This window comes from Grampus griseus, assembly GCF_964374135.1.
Source record: "Grampus griseus genome assembly, chromosome: 3".
In the NCBI taxonomy this organism is placed as follows: domain Eukaryota; kingdom Metazoa; phylum Chordata; class Mammalia; order Artiodactyla; family Delphinidae; genus Grampus; species Grampus griseus.
The window spans coordinates 106,153,667-106,173,932 of record NC_139019.1 but is presented as its reverse complement, the minus strand read 5'-3'; the positions used below and the strand labels follow the sequence as shown (position 1 = coordinate 106,173,932).

At 39.2% G+C, this 20,266-nt stretch overlaps 1 protein-coding gene across 1 annotated transcript in view; it reads right to left on the bottom strand.

The window, feature by feature from the left end:
* The window catches only part of SLC27A6 (solute carrier family 27 member 6), a gene marked incomplete at its 5' end in the record, with an annotated part of 63,447 nt that extends 47,865 nt beyond the window's left edge, over positions 1–15,582 (bottom strand). The window contains 2 exons of the mRNA XM_082651377.1: positions 4,613–4,816; positions 15,057–15,582. Coding sequence (XP_082507503.1) covers positions 4,613–4,816; positions 15,057–15,582 — 730 coding nt within the window. The remainder of the gene's footprint in view (positions 1–4,612; positions 4,817–15,056) is intronic.
* Positions 15,583–20,266: the final 4,684 nt, after the last annotated feature.

Here is a 20,266-nt window from a genome sequence, read left to right as displayed (position 1 = left end):
CTCCAGCCCAACCCACCAATCCACCCCCACCCTCACCCCATTTAAGGAACCAGTCCCTCCTCAGGGAGTAAGGGCACCTGTTACTTGTTTTCACTTCCTCATGTGCAGCACAAGTCCCGATAAAGCCTAGCATGAATCCCTCATCTGACCTCTTATCAATTTCTATTGAGCAGAACTTAATCAATTTCTATTGATTAAAGAGTCCAAGGGCCCTAGTCAGTAAAAAATATGATTTTGTTACATTCTTTGATAGCTTTGTATTTCTAAAGCATGACATCTACTATATGCCTAATTCTGTATGTTGCTCTGCTCTGATCTCTACAAGACCCCATGTTGCTCAGAACTTCAAGCTAACAGGAGATGCTATCTGTATAACTTTCCCTGTATAAGATCATTCACAATCCAAATTTGGAAGAATGTCAATAAATGCTTTTGATATTTTAAAATGCAAAAAATAAAATAAAATTACAGCCTCAGACTGCTTCCTCCACACTGCTATAAGATCTGATGTGTATTCTCTGGAAAAAGATGAGCCTCTGGAAACACCAGGAAGAAGAGAGGTTGAACAAGTAGGGAGAATAAAAGAAAGTCTGCATCCTTCTCCAGCTCCCTTTTCACACTTGACTAGTTTTCCCTTCAAGATTTTTATCTGAGGAATCTAAGGCACCCAGAAGTAAAAACTGACAGTCACGAATCTCCCAACAAAATGTCGTGAGCAATGAAACTAACCAGCCCACAATCCCACTCAATCACACAGAGCTTCTAGTTAGGATTTGGTTTGTTTTTGTGGGTGTGTGTTTTGGTGGCTGCATTTTAAATATGCACAGCCAAAGGTCACCAGATATTTGAGAAAATCCTCTAGGGTAAAGGACAGAGAGCAACATAAAACAAAAGATAAAAGGATGACAGAGAAAATAGAGACAAGGTAGAGAGGAGAAATTTTCAAAAAATATTAATATTCTGAGAGATATGAGACAATGAAGTATCAATAATACAAAAATAACATGCTACAAAATGAGAAATAGTAAGAGAACACAAGGGTTAAAAGATAAATCTCTCAAAAAGTAAATCAAGGGGTCCCATCAGTGAAAAACAGATTTTTTTTTGGCTGACTGCTAAAAGCTAAATTATAGAAAGTCATCTCTTGTTGAAAGGTTTACACCTTCCCATCTTGACTTTAAAAGCATGTCAAACAATCCACATCAGATGCCATAAACGTGAACAGCAAGAGGAAATGGTACAATCTTAGTAAATGGGAATTGGAATCAAAAGGGTTTGCTGTCCTTCCTAGAATGCTCTAAAATGTCAAGGCAGTTGCTTGTGTTCAACTGTGAACAAATAAAAATTTATTGTTTTGCACTTAAAAAAAAGTCAATCAAAAGGTAAGAGAAGGAAAATAGGATATAAAAGATTAGAAAATTAATAACTAAGTGCAAGGAGGCCAATCTTTAAAAAGTTAGAGTTCCAAAGATAAAAGAACAAACAAGCAAACAAATATAATAGAAGGAGGGAATGGGCAGAAAGAATAGAAATAAAGAAGGAAAAAGAAGAATATGTAGACACCTTTAAAAAAAAATTTTCAAGTACCTAGACTTGCAAGACATGAGTCTCTAGATTTAAAAGGCTTACAAATTTACCAGCAAAATGGATAAGTAAGACTGGTTCCAGTACAAATAATCATGATATCATAGACTACTGAAGGCTAATAAAAGATTCTAAAAATCCCCAAAAAGAAAGAAAGAAAAACAATACCAGGTTGCAAGTAAAGGATTAGAAATCAGAAAGCAAAAGACTTCTCAATATGTGTACTGGAAGACAGAAGATAAAAAAGCAATGCCTTCAAGCCCCTGCATCAACATCATTTCTAATCTAGAATTCTATACAAACCAGTGTAAGGGTAGAAAAAGACACTTTCAGGCATATAGGGACTTAAAACATACCTGCTAAATACTCTTTATCAAGCAGCTAATGAAAGCAGTGCAGTGATAAAATGAAAAGCAAACTAAGGAAATGAATTTAGAATCTAAGAATCAGGGGATCAGAAAAAAAGAAAAGAGTTGAAGGGAATTCTCAGGGTGATGGTGAGGAATGAACCCAGGACAGTAAGAGAGCAACATGTCAAGACTGGAATCATAGGGAGGAAAGCTCTGGGAAGGGTGCAGCCAAGACGTGGGCTTGACAGAATACAGACTAGCTTTGCAACATCTAAAGGTGAGTTACTTTTTAATAAAGGGATGGGTACGAACCATTTATAGGTGTATAGAAAACTAAGCAAGCAAACAAACAAAACCAAATGATTAATCCAAGGTTGGGGAGAGTTTTACATGAAAGGAAATAAATATAATTTTGTTATACTATAGAGCTCAGCAAGAAATAGTACTTACTAAGTTATGATACTGATACCAATCAAACAAAAATTTATGATGAAACAATATTAGGGTGATATTGGGGAGAGAAAGTATCTGCACCAGAGAGAAAGAAATGAGTGGAGGGAGAGAGTGGTAAAGAAAGAAGATAAAATCCTCATCTTCCATTGTGGAAGAGCAGTACATACTTTTTAGTAGGTACCTATTAAGTATCCAGTAAAATACTATTCATAAATCTATTTAGATAAATGGAGGTGATTACAGAAGGAAAGATCTAAAAAATACTGAATGTAATTGGTTTCAGGATGGAGAAATAGAGGGGTAAGCAGGATACTTTTCTCTAAAATTTTTAAAACTATTAGAATTTTTCATCTCTGTGCTGTATAACTTTAATACAAATAAATATCAAACAGAAAAAATTAATAGCACTTTTGCTTTCAGCCTGTTGTGCAAATGTATCAAACACTCTGGTTTTAATCTTCAAGAACAAAAGATGTTAATAGTCTGCTCCACACTATTCTCTTTTGGGGTGGGGAGGGGGGTCGGAGGGAGCAGGGAGAGGTAAAGATTGTTTTGAAGACCAGAGTCACTTTCTATTTTTACAAGAAAACACAATAAAAACAAATTTGTCAAGTACCTTCCGTTGGAAGTTTTCAAAGCATATAATTTCCAAAATTTTATTGTCTCTTTCAAAGTCCAAAGTCAGTCTGAATTTATGCTGGCGACTTGATACATATTAGCATTTCCTAGTTCATTTATCAAAGCTGCTGCAAACAAAGTCAAAAAGAAAACCATAGTCTACTCTCCAGTATAGAGGAGATCATTGTTAGCCTCCAAATAGGAAAAAGGAAAAGAAAAAAGTAAGAAAATTTTACTAATGCAACAGTAGTTTTGCTTACAATACTACCTGTGCATAAGAAATTAGTACCAATATTTTTAATATGCCTCTAATTCAAACTCCCAGTCATCTTCAAATTAATTACAAAAGCTTACTTAGACTACCAAAGATATCATTCAATTTTTCTTAAGAATCAATTAAGTTTAACATTTCTTTCGAATTCTCAGGTAGTTTCACATTCTTTGTGTGTGTGTGTTGTTGTTTACCTAAAAAAGGGAAAGTTTAGTGACTTGATTCTATTTTGTATCCTTCCTCAAACCTGCAACGCCTTCAAGATTTCCTGTTTCTCACATGTTCCAATCAACTTATGCAAAACGAGGAGAGCCAGCTACAGGTGCTTAAATTGCAGCTACGCTTGGACTGTGCTTAGGATTTAACATTTTATACAAGAATTAAGAAAATGGTTTTAAAGTAGACTAATGGATTTTTTAATGCAGCAGGATAATTAGAAACTATTTAAACTAATCTTTTCATTTTATATATTAGGCAACTAAGGGAAGCTAGCAAAGATCCTGCCAAAGAAGCTGGCCAAATTCCACACTCTGAGCAACCGGGTTGGGTCAAGTCTTCACACATTCCTGTGCCATTTGTACTACCAAACTTGAAGAAAATCTTTCCACATGAGACAATGGCCAAGTGAACATGGTGACTTGTCAAGTTAAAGTTAAAACAATTACCTTTCTCATCCAAGTTTGGGAGTTCAAAGATCCAAGAACCCCAGGCCTTCTTGGATGCATGCTTGCTGAGATGTCTGGTGACTATGAAACCGAGCCCCCCTAAAACCAAGTTCTCTTACCAACTTTATGATTAATCTCTCTACATCCAAAGCTTCGTTCCCCTTCTTGTCCCCTCTGACCTCAATTCTGGGCTAACTGAACAATAATCAACCAGAGTCAGATGACTAAAATTGCTCTTGCGGATAACATTGTTAATGTACTAAAGGAGCTATTATAGATATCATTAATGTGTTGTTTCTCCAGGGTGAGATGAGCTCACAGACCCTCAAGCCATGAACCACCTGGTCAGAGAGTTGTAAACCAGAGACAGACTGACTCCCCGGAAACTGTCACAGAAATGTCACAAGCTGATGATTAACCCTAGCTTCTTTGTTCTTCCCCTTTAAGAAACCCCTAACTCAAAGATCAAGTTGGAGTGGATCTGAGGCTGGGCACCCTGCAATAAATCCTTACTGGGCTGCAGACTCCCACTGTCAGAGTTTGGCTTTCTGTGTCAAGGGCACATGAATTCTTTGCTCAGCTACAACTACAAATGGCAGAGATTTGCCTGAAACTGCTGCTTTGCAAATACGCTGCATTCTTCTTAAGTTTCAAGAACAGATGGATCTTACCTGTTGTTCCAGAAGTGAAAATATAAAGATAAGGAGTCTTGAGGTTTGAGGCAGCATGGTGGCTATGTGGCACCTGACTGTCAGATGCTGTGCTCAGTTTTTCTTTGAGTGAAATTATGCCTTGTGGAACAGACTCTTTCATTGCCCAAACACTGATATCTGCTGGGAGGCTCGGAAGGATCTCTTCTATAGTTTCAAGCAAATCTGAAAGCCAAAGGGTTAGGAGTAAGTAAATAAGACATAAATCTCAAAGCACTCACCTTGTGTGTTCTTTTGCATGTTGGAACAGGGATGATATGTAAATACAACGCTTACTTCCTTTTCATGTTGGATAAGTAACATCCCAGCCATTTCATGAGTATGTTTCAACATGACCAGCAGAAAGGAAAATCTAGTTATTACCTGATTTAATCAATGCAAATAGCCCAATTCAAATTGAACTTTGGAGATTCCATTATCCGGATTGTGTTTTTTCCCCAATTTTTAAATAAAACTCTATTTTCGTACTTTGCTTTACATTTAAATTCAGGACACTGCACTAAACATTCTCCTTGAAATACAACTCAGTAGCTCATTATTCCAAAAAGCCATCTGTCTGTCACTGTTTAGTTCTACTATAATGTAATGATCCAGGAGAAACACCTGACTGGATTCACAAGATTATGGCTTAGAGACCATTTCAGAGTGAAAAGTTAAATGAGGAGATTCAGAGATGCTCTTTCCTCTGGATTAGAATAATTAAAGGTAAAAGGTCTTTGAAAGCAAAAGGAGAAAAAGAACACCTTCCAGAAAAGGCAGTAGGATCCACGGTGCACAGCAGGCTATGACAATGGCAGGTGAGAGCGGGCTGCTGAAAGCAGAGCCTGTGTCAGCAGCAGTGGGATCCGAGGCCTGGCTAGAACACACGTCAAGCAAAAAAGAAGGCAGAGGAGTAGAAAAGCCAGAAACACGGGTGTCTTCAGGCCTGAAGAGCTTAGGGGTCCTCACAAGGTCAAGGGTCTGGGTTGAAATTCAGACTGGAGAAAGGAAAAGGGATACTTCTCTCGGGAAGCATCTACTGTACACATTAACAAACGAGCAACTGTGGAAGGGAGACTGTGTTGAGTCACTCTGGGAGATTGAATTAGACCTTCTTAATTTGATCTTTAATATAGGAGAAACTGTCGTCTGTCCAGGAGGAGGGTAGTGGTAGAGAAGGAGGGAGATGGAGAGTGGGTGCAGGTCCTGGAGAAGGAAATATTCAGCGTGAAGGTATCTAGCACTCTAATGGGGTACAAAAGAAGCAGAGCATCGGCATTCCTTGGATGAGGTGGAAGCGAGCGAGGCATCACTTTTTTTTCCAGAGTAGAGAGACAAACAGGTATTTATATTCTTTAAATTCTTTTAAAATGTGACACTCCTTTCCTTCAACATGGATCTTTAACAGTGAAGATCCACTTTCATGTTCTACATGGGTGCTCCAGTTTTATTTTCGTATTATAATACATCACACTTTTCTAAGATAAAAGCGATTTCTGAGTGCTATATTATTTATCTTAAAATCTACATTAACATCCACGGGGATATTAAGCAGTGGCCTTTTAGAGTTAATGTAAGGAATGCCAAAGATTACCAGCAACCACCAGAAGCTAGGAAGAGGTGAGGAAAGATACTTTCTTAGACCCTTCAGAGGGAGCATGGCCCTGCAGATACTTTGATTTTGTACTTTTAGCCCCCAAATCTGTGAGGGGATGAATTTCTGTCATTTTAAGCTACCCAGTTTGTGTTATTTTATTACACCAGCCCTAGGAAACTAATTCAACCAAGGTCACAAGTTGGTGGACAGAACTGTTAGTCTAACCTAACTCTAAAATCTATATATTACCTCATTAAAGAAATCAATGATAAAAAATATTATTAAATGTAAAATATACCCTGGTCAGAATGATAAGGTCCATGTAAATAAAACCTGTCCATCTAAATAATTACATTTTTAAATAATTTTTAAACAAAAAATAAAAAATAATCGCCAGATATATTCTATTTTGAAGCTGAATTCAGGGTGATGCATTAAACATCTTCCCCGAAATGTAAATCACTGTCTCGTTATTTCAAAAAGCCATCTGTCAGCCCTTAGTTCTACTATAATACAAAACATTTGAAAAAAACTCATGATTTACCACCTCAAAATCTATAACCCAAATTGTTCACAAAGAAGCAGCAAGAGAAATACATCAAATAGGACTAGGAAATTCACAATAAAACCTGCAAGAAAACTGCGAAAACACAGAAAAATGATAAGGAGTTGAAATATCAGGGTTGGGGAGGCAAACTGGGGTTTGAAATTTTCTGAGTTAATTTTTATTTCTTTAACAAATCCAAATAAAATAACCTGTAAGATTCCAGAGAAAAATCTACTTGTACTGAGCATACACAGCATGCTGCTGTATACAGATTGCTTTGGTGAGAAGGAGAAGTGAAAAATTACAAGGAATGCCAGGGGAAGGACGAGTCATAAATAAATGAAAAAGCAGGACAAGCACATCATCTGCATTTTGTATCTTCTTTTAATTTTTAGCACTAGATTTTGTTTAAATGATTCTCCTGGGCATTCTGAACATATAAGGTTAAGTCTCTGACTTGACCCATTTCATTACCTTAATTTCAAATTTCTCACCTGAAATTGTAAATTCACAGCACAAACTTTGTGTGTTCTTAATAATATGTGTGTCTAAATTGGCAAAATAAGTACAAAGAAAGTTACAATATGATTAACTGTGGTCCTAAATCTTTGTTAGAATTGTAGAGTCCAAAAAATCAGAGTACTTACAGAGTGATGACTTTTACAAGAAAAAGGAAGTGAGTGGATTTCCTAGGAATCAGAGGAGATACAATTTAATCTCCTTCATACATTACAATTAAATTGACTTAGCTGAGACATTTAGAATTATCAAATAGAATTTTATCTAACCAAATTATTTCTTCAATAGTGGTAGGAAGTGTGGATGAGGATAGTGAAAATTGAAATAAAAATTTGAAAAGTCTTGTACGGGATAAAGAATCATTATTTACTTATCACTGTCAATCTTTCTTAATCGAATGGAAAGTTTTAGTGTCATTTTGCAAGTAAATTTTAAATATTAAGTCCCACCACAACATAGCATGTGTTTAAATACTTCATGGAAACTTGTTTGTGTTTCATGAAGATTTACTCTTTAGTGAAGTGTCCTACCATTGAAACCCATAGAACTGTAAGCACCTCAAAATGATGCCTGTCCTACTCCATCCTTTCACTGACTGTGCCTGGCACACACACCATAGGTGCTGGATATGGAATGGAGCTCTGTCCATGGGATCCACTGTAGGTGCAGGTCTTATCAGTAAATTACCATAAGAAAATGAGACAGACGACAATTCTACGAGATTTAACAAAGTCTGCACTACAGGAGAAGACTGAATCTCTCTTTTCAAAGCAACAGATTCTTCCAGGAAATATGCATATGCAAGGTACTGTGTTAGGAGGAGTTGCAAGCATAAAAAGAGGTAAATTATGATCTCTGCTTACAATCCTTTAGTACTGTTTGTACAAATTAATTTCTTGTTTCTACATCATTATTATGCCTCTTATTCACATTTCTAAGACTATGAAATCAATGAGTAAAAATGTAATATATTCCTCTAATATGCCATTAGTGTGAATTATGTTATTCATTCTGCATTAAAAACTCTTTTTTTTGGGCTTCCCTGGTGGCACAGTGGTTGAGAGTCCACCTGCCGATGCAGGGGACACGGGTTCGTGCCCCGGTCCGGGAGGATCCCACATGCCGCGGAGTGGCTAGGCCCATGAGCCATGGCCACTGAGCCTGCACGTCCGGAGCCTGTGCTCCATAACGGGAGAGGCCACAACAGTGAGAGGCCCGCGTACCGCAAAAAAACAAAAAAACAAAAAAAAAAAAAACACCAACTTTTTAAAAAAATTGAGGTATAGTTGATTTACAATGTTGTGTTAGTTTCTGGTGTACAGAGAACTGATTCAGTTATACATACCTATATATCCTTTCTCATTATAGGTTATTATAAGACATTGAATGTAGTTTCCTGTGACCTTGTTGTTTAGCTATTTTATATATAGTAGTGTGTATCTGCTAATCCAAAACTCCTAATATATCCCTCCCCCCTTTCCCCTTTGGTAACCATAAGTTTGTTTTCTATGTCTGTGAGTCTGTTTCTGTTTTGTAAATAAGTCCATCTGTATTATTTTGTTAGATTCCACATATAAGTAATATCATATGATGTTTGTGTTTCTGACTTACAAAAATTATTTTTAAATTATCTTATTCTACATAAAACAAACTAATAGGCATCTCAAATGTATTGCTTGTAGCTCTTAAAACACTGGCAAACATTTAACTTTAAACTTTTATGTGTTAATACAACTAATAGGAAATTCATCTGCACAGGGTTAACTTGAGCTTTCCATAATGCAAAGCAATATTCACACAGAAACCAAAGTGAAGTTGTAGGTCTCATCACATGCTCATAATTACCATCCTACTGCTTAACAGCAGCTCAACAGGTTTCTCAAAGAACACATGGGTAAGCTATGGTGTCTAAGAAAACTGATGCTTAAGTAAGCAATGTCCTAAAGCAACGTATATCATGATGTAGATAACAATACTTCTTATCAGGCCAGAGACTAATTTCATCATCAACAATGTGCCAGCTATTTTTACAAATATTAGTTTACTGATAATCATAACCCTAGGAAGTACACTGGGGCATAAGCCTTTCAACTGTGATAACATATTCTTCCCTGAAGCACCTTTATTAACTGCCCTGAATACGAGCACACAAGTTTGTAAATGGGTTTATGGGTTTTCACTTTCAGCTGTCCCCACATCTTTTGGGGAGTAGACAGTGTATTTATTATTGGCAAAATTGTGCAAGAAAATAAAAAGTAGAATACTTCATTTGACATTATTTCCAACACATCTCCTATTGCCAGTAAATAATTATTACTCAGATGTGTGTTTCTCCCATTCAGCCTTGCCACTTCTCTGAGGAGGCACAATCCCTCTTTAAATTGTTTTTGCTCCTGTCAGTATTCAAGCACCATTCCCTTACAGCAAACACATGTTCAACATATACTGTACATAAGAATCCCAGGGTTGGTATCCTCATGATCACTGAAGAAAATAACACATGCTTAGAACACTACCGTTTCCAACTAGTAAACCAGGAAGCCACTTAAACTTCCAATCAAAATCAGTTATTTTCTTTTGGAATGGAGGTAATCCTTGACAGAGCTGAGTCTAAAACGGGAAAAAAAATTGCAAAACAGCCATTCATTCTACTACACATAAAAATTAAAATAGATATGTGAGGCTATCATAGTACATGGATACAATACTACAGGTTCACACGAGCCATGTCTTATCTATCTGAATATGTATTACTTTCTATAGAACTTTCTACAGAATTTAAAGGGTCTTATTTTTCCTCTACCTCTTCCTTTTGGTCTTTGAAAAGAAGATGCCTTTATGGTTGAAAGTCATTTGGAGAATTACAATGGCTTGATTGTTAACTGGAATATTTGCCCTGCACAGTCTGAATGCAACAGATCATAAAAACGAACAGGGCAATGCTGCATGCATTACTGTAAGTTTAGAGAGCTGACATAGGATTGTACTTCTTGTGAACAAAAACACAAAACCCTTCTGAGAATGTGGAGACACAAACTACTACTGAATATAAAGTAAAAAGGTTCTGGATAATATCAATATATATTTTTTAGTTATCCACTTATAATGATTTAATATGTGATATATTGAGAAAGGAGAGAGTGCAAAATACACACGTGCAAGTAAATCTGAGATTCTGTGGATGTTTAGTCTAAACACTAAAGACTACAAAGTCTAAAATGCTTTGACTTTTGGGGAGTCATGATTCTAACATTTAGCGACATTGATATAAAATAACACAACCAGAAATTCCATTGATATATCTACTGCCAAAATCAGCTATCAAAAGAACAGCAGAGGGACAATTCATGGGCAAAAATAGGCAAGTAAGTAAACAGTTAGTGAATGCCCAGATGTACCTTACAGTTTTTCATTAGGTCATTCAATCACCTATTCATTCATCCAGGCAGTAAATATTTATTGAGCATCTCCTTTACACTAAGTTCTGAGAATTTAGCAGCAAACAAAACAAACTTCCTTCTCTAAGAGCTTACATCTGAGTTCTTGGCCTATTCCTCAGAGCCACACAAATATCTATACGTGAATTGGCAAACAGATCTTTACCATTCCATTGAGTCACTGGGATAGCCACAGCATACAGTGACTGAGGCAAGAGGATTGGTGGGAAAGTGATGAAACAAAGTAGACGAATGGATGGAAGATGACAGAGAGAGAAGGAAAAGGAGCAGGGCAGAGGGAGGGGTGGAACGTGAAGGGAAGAGGAAAGGAAAAGATGGAGATGAGGGAATGGGCAGGAGCAGAAATGAGGACAAAGACAAAGGTATACCCAACAGGTTTTGAGATTTAGCATCAGAAAATCCAGGCTCCAGTTCCCATACTGCCTCTCCTAGAAGTAGGAGCTTAACAAGATTACTTGCCTACTCCCAACCATGCTTCCCTCATCTTTAAAACCAGGCTATGGCTGTGGTGAGGATGACATAAGATAATGTGTCTAAAAACAGCTTGCTATTTACACAGTACTTTAAAAATGGAAGAGATTATTATTTATTATTATCATTATTCTTATTATTGCTAAATATGTCAAAGGATATAATTACAAACACTTTTAAAAGCCATACACAAACATCTCAACATTTTTCTGTTTGTTCCAAGTAAAGAGAAGAGCATATCTAGGTGGATGATAATCTTGGCAGCAGGCACTATTTGCAATATCAGTGTTGAAATATTGGGGGTAAAGAACTAGGTTTAATACAAGACTATTTAATTTTCAGTAAGTGCTGAAATTTTCCAGGGAATGTTGGGATGCCACCTGATACATCTTCTAAATGAAACTATACAGATATAAAGCTTTTTTGCAACTATTTTTGAATCTTCAGAATGAGAAATAGGAATAATAGTTTTATAAACATTTAAATTTTTTCTAGTTATCTGTGCATGAAAAACCTGATGTCTTAATATTGGCAACTTTAATTTTACTATTTTTATATAACTGGAATGCAATTTTTTTCATGGTTATATCAAAAGGGGATTAACAGAGCCAGAAACCATTGGGCTATAGTGTATAATACAGCAGAGTCTTAACATCAGATACCAGGTTTTGAGTCTGCTCTGTACCTACTAAGCTGTGTCATCCTAGACACCCTAGATGAATTTCTTTCCCTTTCAGTTTCCAAAATATAGCTCTGTGCCTGCCTCTCAGAATCACTGGGAGTACCTTTTACACAGTCAGCCTTGAGTAAATGGCAACATTCGTATTTCTGTTAATGACAATTAGAGCAAGAATAACATCTATTTCCCTGGTGGCTTAGTTGATACAGACAGAACTATCAGACACCTGCCATGATTAAAACATCACCTATCACCATGGACCACCTTGGACAATATCTGGCCTGCCTATAAAACCTGTTTGACACTGTTTTTATATAATTTATGAAAAACAACATTTTGCTAAAACACAGCAAAGTGAAACGTTAAAGGTCCTATCCCAAACAGATAGTCCGACTTACTAGTCTTTCTTACAGCTAACACCAAATTAGAATGTAGCAGCAAAATCCAAATGAGATCCCTTAGTAAAAGCCCCCATGAATCTATAATGATAACAGCAATTATGTTAATTCACCAAGGATTTACTTTGTACATACTAGGCACTCAGCTAGTCACTTTACAAAAGTTGTCATTTAATCCTCAGAATTACACTGTGAAGGAGATGGTATTATCACCATTTTACAGCTGAGTAAAGCGAGACTCAGGGCAGCTGATAAACTTATCTTCAATCACACAGCTAAGAAGTGGCAGATCATAAGTGAAACCTGGGACTGTCTGGCTTATCTTGATCTAAACCACTTGACTGGTCTTTCCACCTGATACACTCTCCCTGGGGATATAATGATTTCATAATACATCTCCATTAGAAACATCCAATGAGAATTTAAGACCTCTGAAATGGAAAGTTCTAAAAGCTATATATATAAATTGTTCATGGATGAGACGCAAGATGCCAAGAATACAGTTTTCAGGGTAAGAGCTTCAAATACAAAAAAGTGACCGTGATCTAAGCCGTGCTGTTTTACAAAACAAAACAAAACTAGTAATTAATAAAAATAGAACTGTCCTACCTTTGAAAAACATAAGCAGTTTATGTATTTTGGAGGCATGCTAAAAAGAACTGTTACTAGGATTTAAGGTTGATTTCTCCAGGTACCTACTTACTGAGCAGAGCAATTAAATGTTTTTGGCTTAAAATTCCAACAAAACCTGACTGGTAGTGGTAAAAACAAGGAAACTATGCAATTAGTTATTGGCAAGCAAAGCAAAAACTGGTGCAAGTAAAACTGCAAAATTAATTGGTCCTAATTAGGCAAAAACATGGTCAAGAGAAAAGTTTGAAAACTCTGTTTTGAGAGGTAACCAGCCCTATGCACTTCAAGCCGAGTCCCTCAGGAGACAGGATATGGGACGCTTCTCAGGTTGGCCTCAACATCACGGCCACAGAAATCTTTTCAAAGATATCGTGGCCCTTCTAGTTTGCTCTTCTAAAGGGACTTTATGGCTTTACTAATTTTTTGCACAATTTAAAGTTTAGATTTGCTCCAGAAACTGCAATCTAAATTAGAATGAGCAACTAAAATGTCAGAATATATCCAGAGATGCACTGTGATAGTTTTCCCTGCTGCATTCATATTATCACTGCCCCTGCACTAGAGGTAAATATTGCTTCACCATGTTATCAAAATTCTGCGTGACTCCTTTATCCTACTTATTGCTACAGTTCAGAGAAATTTTATCATACTAGTTAACTTCCTTCCAAGGTGAAGAGGAGCTGAATATCAATCTTGGAGGATATTACTGTTGAATGGAAAAAAGAAAAAGAACAAAAATACACAATAGAGGCCTTCTGGCTTCTCCACTCCTATAACATAAGATAAAATCAGTGCTTAAGAGTAATAAGGGATAGATTGGGAGTTTGGGATTGACATGTACACACTGCTATATTTAAAATAAAATGCCTTTCTATGAAAAAAAATATCATCATAAAATAAAAAGAGTAAGCATTTTAGCTATTTCATCATGTCACAAACTGAGCTGGAAGGACAACTGGAACAAGCAAAAGCGAAAGCCTTGAATAACTAACCTTTCTACTATATACTGCCTAATTCATTTTCATGTGATGTGCAATTATTATATAATAAAGGTTACACGGAAGGTACTGTACTTTAGACACCACTGGTGTAGAAATGTAGATTTTTCCCCCCATACTTCTCTGTGAATCTAAAACTTCTATATGAGGTGTCAGTATATATCTATTAACCTAAAATACTTAAAATATTTTCACTGAGGTCCTTGCCATGATCCTCCTCATGCTCCACCTTCCTACCCCCATGCAAGAAGCATAAGCATAAACCACTTAGATTATACCAAAGCATCAGTTTTCATACTGCACTTCCACTTTGTTATGCAACCCATCTTACTAGGTCCTTCATTAGTTAGGCACTCAACCAAAGACTTTTCTTTGTAGTTCACTGTCAGTATATTTATGCAAAGCCTAAATCGAAGGGGAGCGGGAAGAAGGTTAGCACTTACTGAAATAAAGAAAATGATGCACAGGTTGGGGTGGGAGAAGGGAGAGAGAGAAGCTGAGAGTCTGCCAAGAGCCCGCCACTGGCTGTGAGGTGGGAGCCCAACCTTGCCAGGCAAATCCTAGCTTGCAGGCAGTGCAGAATAAGAGCAGACATGAAGACTGGCATTCATGCACTTGCGATGAAACATGTTTTTTCTGCAAAGGCAGTCAACCCGGATAATGTTACTATTCGAGGCAGTAGGTGTTCCACAATGAAATCAGGATCACTTTCCTCCTCGTCAAATAATCTTGTCAGATCTGACAAAATTTAGAACTTACCAAACTCTATATCTCTGCGTTCTTGCACTCACTGAAGGTATCAAGAAAGGTAAAATGCGCGCCCCTACCCCTCCCCCCTGCCGCCCCCCCCCCGCCTTCGCTAAAATAATAAGCAGCAGAGATTTCAGAAGTCTTCAAACGCTGTGCTAATAATTAGTAATTTACAACAGAGTAAGTGATTGAAGTGGGAGAGGGGGAATTAAACCATTCGCATAGAATTATGAAACTATTTTTGTACCCTTAACATGCACACTTCATCACACACCCAGAATATTAGTTGTGAATTGGTTCTAACAAAAAAATGAGGGGGTAGGGGTAGGAGGCAGGGTTGCCATTCTGCACAAGCCGACCACACCCCATACTCTACCTGCACCCACCACGAGGGCCCTGGGCTCACAGCTGCGGATGCAATGCAGGAGGGAGACGTAGCGAACGTTGGAGTTGAGGAAGGCCACCACGCAGCCCAGCTTGGCCAGGCCGAACCACACGTGAATGAAATCGGGCTCATTGCTCATCAGCAGAGCCACGGTATCGCCCCTTTTCAGCGTGGAATGGTTCAGGAAGACATGGGCCACTCTACTACTCCTCTTGTCCACATCCTGATAGGTGTAGATGTCTCCCTCATAGATGATGAAAGGTTTCTGAGGCTGCTTCCTGACATGCATCAGGAATTTATCCAGGACAGTGACCAGCTCCCCTTTCAGTCTGTACATCTCCAACCGAAGTCCACAGTGTACCACCTTCAGCAGGTACCAGAAGTCGTCCCAGAAGTAAGGGTACAGGAGTTTCTGCATGAAGCTCAGGAAGACCATTCCAGCCCCTAGTCCTGTTAGCCATGACAAGAGCATGGGGGCCATAGGGCTAGAAGGCAGCTCTGATCCCGGCCCTGCCATTGTCCTCTTCTAGGTGCACCTCTCCTCGGAGACACCTGGTCCGCAACGTGCAAGGCTAGCACCTGCAGCTCGTCCCAACCTTTCCGGGAAGAAGGGAATCTTGCGAAACAGAATCAGAAGTTTGCACAGAAGTCGCCCCAAGGAGTGCCGGGGATCAGGCGTGGGACACCTGGTGGATGAGCAGACAGCCCATGAGATAAGCTCAGGGCCTCGGGATCTATGAATCAAGCACAGCCCCCTCGCCTCCGAACCCCGACGGCCGCCCACGCCCTGCGGCTTTCTCAGGCGCCTGCCAGCCCTCCCCGGGCTGGTTGGGTCAGTCCCCGGTGCCTTCTAAGCCCCTGAGCAAACCCCACCACAGTCAGGGGCAGATGCCCTCCTCGTCGAGGTAGTCTTTCCGGTGCCTGCAACTTGGAGGCTGAATTCGAGCTGAGAGAAGCTGGGGTGGCGACTGCTTAGAAACGCACCGGCTTCCCGGCTTGATCAACCACAAACCGCGCAGGGTGACGCGGCCACACCGCCGTCCCGGGTGTCCCAGGTCTCGTGGGATCCGGGCCCCGCAGCGCCGCCCCGCGCCGCAGCCGCAGCCCAGCGCCCGGGAGCTCCCCTCGGGCACGTTTGGTCCCCGCGGGGCTCCCAGGTGACCGCCGCGCCCGCTGGAAGAGTTGCCTTCTACGCCGGCCGCGGCTCCGCTCCGAGAGTTCTGAAGCCGGTGTAGCTCTCCTCCGAGCCACGGCGGAGCTGTTGCCCGCCTCCCGCCCGCCTCCAGGCTCCCAGCCAACCCCTGCTCAGACCGCGGCCGCTTGAGCGACTCTGGCCCCCTCGCCGGCTCCTCCCTTGGCGCACGTCATGTCCAGCCCCCCGGCGAGTGTGCTGCGATCGGACTCCCAGGAGGGAAAGTCGCATGGCATGGGGTCGAGGGGAACCAGGCTGCTGGAACAGGGTCGGGGAGTTCATTCATTCAATAAATAGTCAATAAAGGAAACTAGGCTAGAGAGGCGAGGGGAAGAATTAAAGAAAAAACCCCAAAACTGCCGTAGGGGTCAGGGGGGAGGCAGGGAACAGGGAGACAGGCAACAACAAAAAAAGATATTTATGAATTGGACAGATCAAGGAATATTTGAACTCTTTGTTCATGAAACATCACAAAGTTGGTTTGCCGTTCTACAAAAAGTATTTGTGAAAACTTGTATCAGTAGGTTGGTATTGACATTTATACTAGAATTCTATCCTTAGAGTGCCTTCATAGTGCTTTTTTTTTTTCCCGGTACGAGGGCCTCTCACTGCTGTGGCCTCTCCCGTTGCGGAGCACAGGCTCTGGACGCGCAGGCTCAGCGGCCATGGCTCACGGGCCCAGCCGCTCCGCGGCTTGTGGGATCTTCCCGGACCGGGGCACGAACCCGTGTCCCCTGCATCAGCAGGCGGACTCGCAACCACTGCGCCACCAGGGAAGCCCTGATACTGCTTTTTATAAAATTTTCCAGTACTGATTGATGTGGGAGCTTAAGTCCATACCCACAACCATATATTTTTTAAAAGCATAAAATAATTTTTTTCCATTGAAATAATTTAAAAAATGAACAGAACTTCAAACTAAGGATTCCAAAAGGGGGGAGGGCAAAGAGGAGCCGAAACAGGTAATTGCAAATAACAATAAATTTTAGACAATGGTGAAATTTTACTGAAGATAAACTGAGGGGTGTTTAATTACACATTTTTTTCTTTCACATACCACCATCCCAGCTCTCTGCTTTTAAGAAGTGTATAAATGGTTAATTGCACATATTGAAATGATTAAGCATTGCCTCACTTTGTCAGCTTTTCCTCCTTCAGTCTTATGTTCTGCAACTGGGTTCTAGCTAACCTCAGATTTCCTCATAAAGAAAAAACTGATAACTCCAAGGCAGACTGGTTTAATAATCTGAAAATGATTACTTTGAAGTCACAGTGAAGAGCCCAAAAGAAAGACAAGCCCTTAAAACCCTTTTGTGTAGATCAAGAAAATGCTTTCTAAATTTATTTGGAAACTCTGGGCTTTTCAATTCAGAAACACCTTTCCATTTAAAGAAAAGTATTAGTACCCAGTAGTTTACAACTGAGAAGTTAGTTTACAGCTTGAAAAGCATCTTTGACATTCTATGCTTTTCTCTCCTAGATCTAGTCTGAATCAGTAACCTCCAAGAAAACAATATTTGAAGCAGAGAATATAATATGGAGCAGTTGGTCTCAGACTTTTGAATTCCAATACAAGTAAAATCTGTCCACCTCTACTGGAAAATGAGTAACAAAACATAGGTTTGCCATCTTTTTAATGTGTAAAATTAAAAACATTAAGCACATTAAAACAATTACCATCTACTGTCACCACTATTTCATAAAGGGAAGAATTTATTTCAGCATTAAAGAAGGAAGGGAATACCATTAAAATAAAAGACAGTCTTTGAGAATAAATAAAATTAACTTCATGAAAAACTCATGTGTTACACTGATTTTTCATATCACGGACCTCCTAACATCATCCCAGGTCATGGAACAAAATTTTTAGCAACTATTGACATAAGTGAGCTGAGAAAATATTTGGCACCATAAATGTGAGACAGTTTGATTTATTAGGAGAACTAAAAACATATGTTGCCAAAATTTATATTGGCTAAGGCCAATTCCATGCCTGAAATCTCACCACAAAGAAGGAATCAATGATCATCTTGGGACAGCTAGAAGTATTGTGTGTATTCCTACATTAGCCCCATGTAAAAGAAAAATCTTGCTTTATTTTCAGTCCAAATATGCTCTACTCTACCCCTTTCCCATTTCCGATTTGACTTTCCTCTCTAACCCACTCCCACCCCACTCTTTACCCTCAGTTACGTTGGGGATGAATTGTTTAGTGAGTAGATCAAAGTAAAACTGAAACAAAGCATCATATGATGAGCCATGACTTATGCCCATAGGATTTTAGCACTGTAAGTTGAAAATTTTTACTTTGTGAAGATCAGTTACTTGTGTCCATATGTTTTCTGATGAAATCCTACCGCAGTCACATTTTGGATTATGGGAGGTTTGGGGAAGAAGGTAGAGGTTTAGAAAGGCCCCAGATGATGCTACATTGGCACCAAAATACCATAACAGGTGTTTGCACTGGGCCAAGAAGCACTGAGTTCCTACACTGCAGCTGGCACTTGGGGAAAGGGTTGGGGTGGAGTGGAGTATATGAGGAAGAGAGATGGTGAAATGAGAGTGAGAAATGCTGACTGTAAGTAAGACTCACCCACTTTAAAATTCTGTCCAAGAACAGGGTTTTGTTCAGGTTTTAATTACTGTTTTACTCTCTGATCTGAGTTCGGTTTTTAATGGGAAGCTTACTCATCCTACAATCTGTTTGTTTGTATTAATGAACAATTATTGCCCACGATAGTATTCCTCACAAGGACTCATGAAGCGAACTCAACATTAAAGATGAGGCTTCCTGTTAGAGAGTTGGGTGGTATTAACATTACCACATGTCTTAGATACACCAAACACTTCCTGAAATAGAAAATTTTTATAGCACCAAATAAGTGATTCAGTAATAATGGTCTGGGGAACAATTCCCAAACAAATTAAATATATAATTATCATTTTTGCCACAGAATACAAACTATGCCTAGAAAGTCATGCCAATCAGAATTCTGCCAAGACATTTTACACTCATATTTTATTCATGGCTTTTAAAAACAGTTTGCATACATCTGGATACTTCTGTTTATGATAACTTCCCCTTCCTCAGTGCTGGTGACATGTACTATTTGGAAAAGATGTTTATATAAAGTTTTATCACTGACTCTGAGTCCTCATTTCTATTTTATAAGCCACCTATGTGGAGGCAGGTCATCTGATCATTAATGAGATAAATCGAAGAAAGTCTTTGGCAGCTTTTATTAGGAATTAACAATGTACTGAATATTGCAGTGAGTTGTTCCATGGGCCCCTATTTTTGCATATCTGATAAGGTCTAAGATTTAGTCTAGAAGGTATGGGCAGGGAGAGTGGGACTTCTGAGATTCAGAGTGTATATCTTATTTCTTGACACATCCTGCAAATTTATAACACTTAAAATTAAAAATTTCCACCAAAGCCTTAATTATAATAATCATTTCTCCCTGGGCAGGTAGGTGGTCCAGAGTTGGCATGACTCTGCAGACTTCAACCTGTGCCTTCCACTTAGAAAAGCAAGGCAGCTGCTGCAGCTCTTGCCTGTACCCAGTCATCGACCAAGAGAGGATGGGACCAGGCAACACCTCAGTTGGTGTTTCTTTGTTTAGGTTTCATTTTTTAGCTTTTTATTAAGTGAAAAGTTTCAAACATACATAAAGATAGAAATAATACAAATATTGCTTCCAAACCAAACTCGGGTCCACTTGCCCAAATGCAGCAAAGCCAATCTACTGACACCTGGTTGAGGTGAGAGAAATTTCAGTATTTATTGCAGGACGCCAAGCAAGGAGAACATGCTCAAAAGACCCAAACTCCCTGATGACTTTCAGGGAAGGGTTTTTAATGTCGACCTTAGGGGTAAGGGTTGTAGGGTACCTGATCAGCTCATGGACTTTCTTTGATGGGCTGGTGGTGAGGTAACAGGGTGATGTTTTGCAAATCTCAATTATCAGCCTTCTGATTCCGATCAGTCTGGCGTCTACTGCCCGTG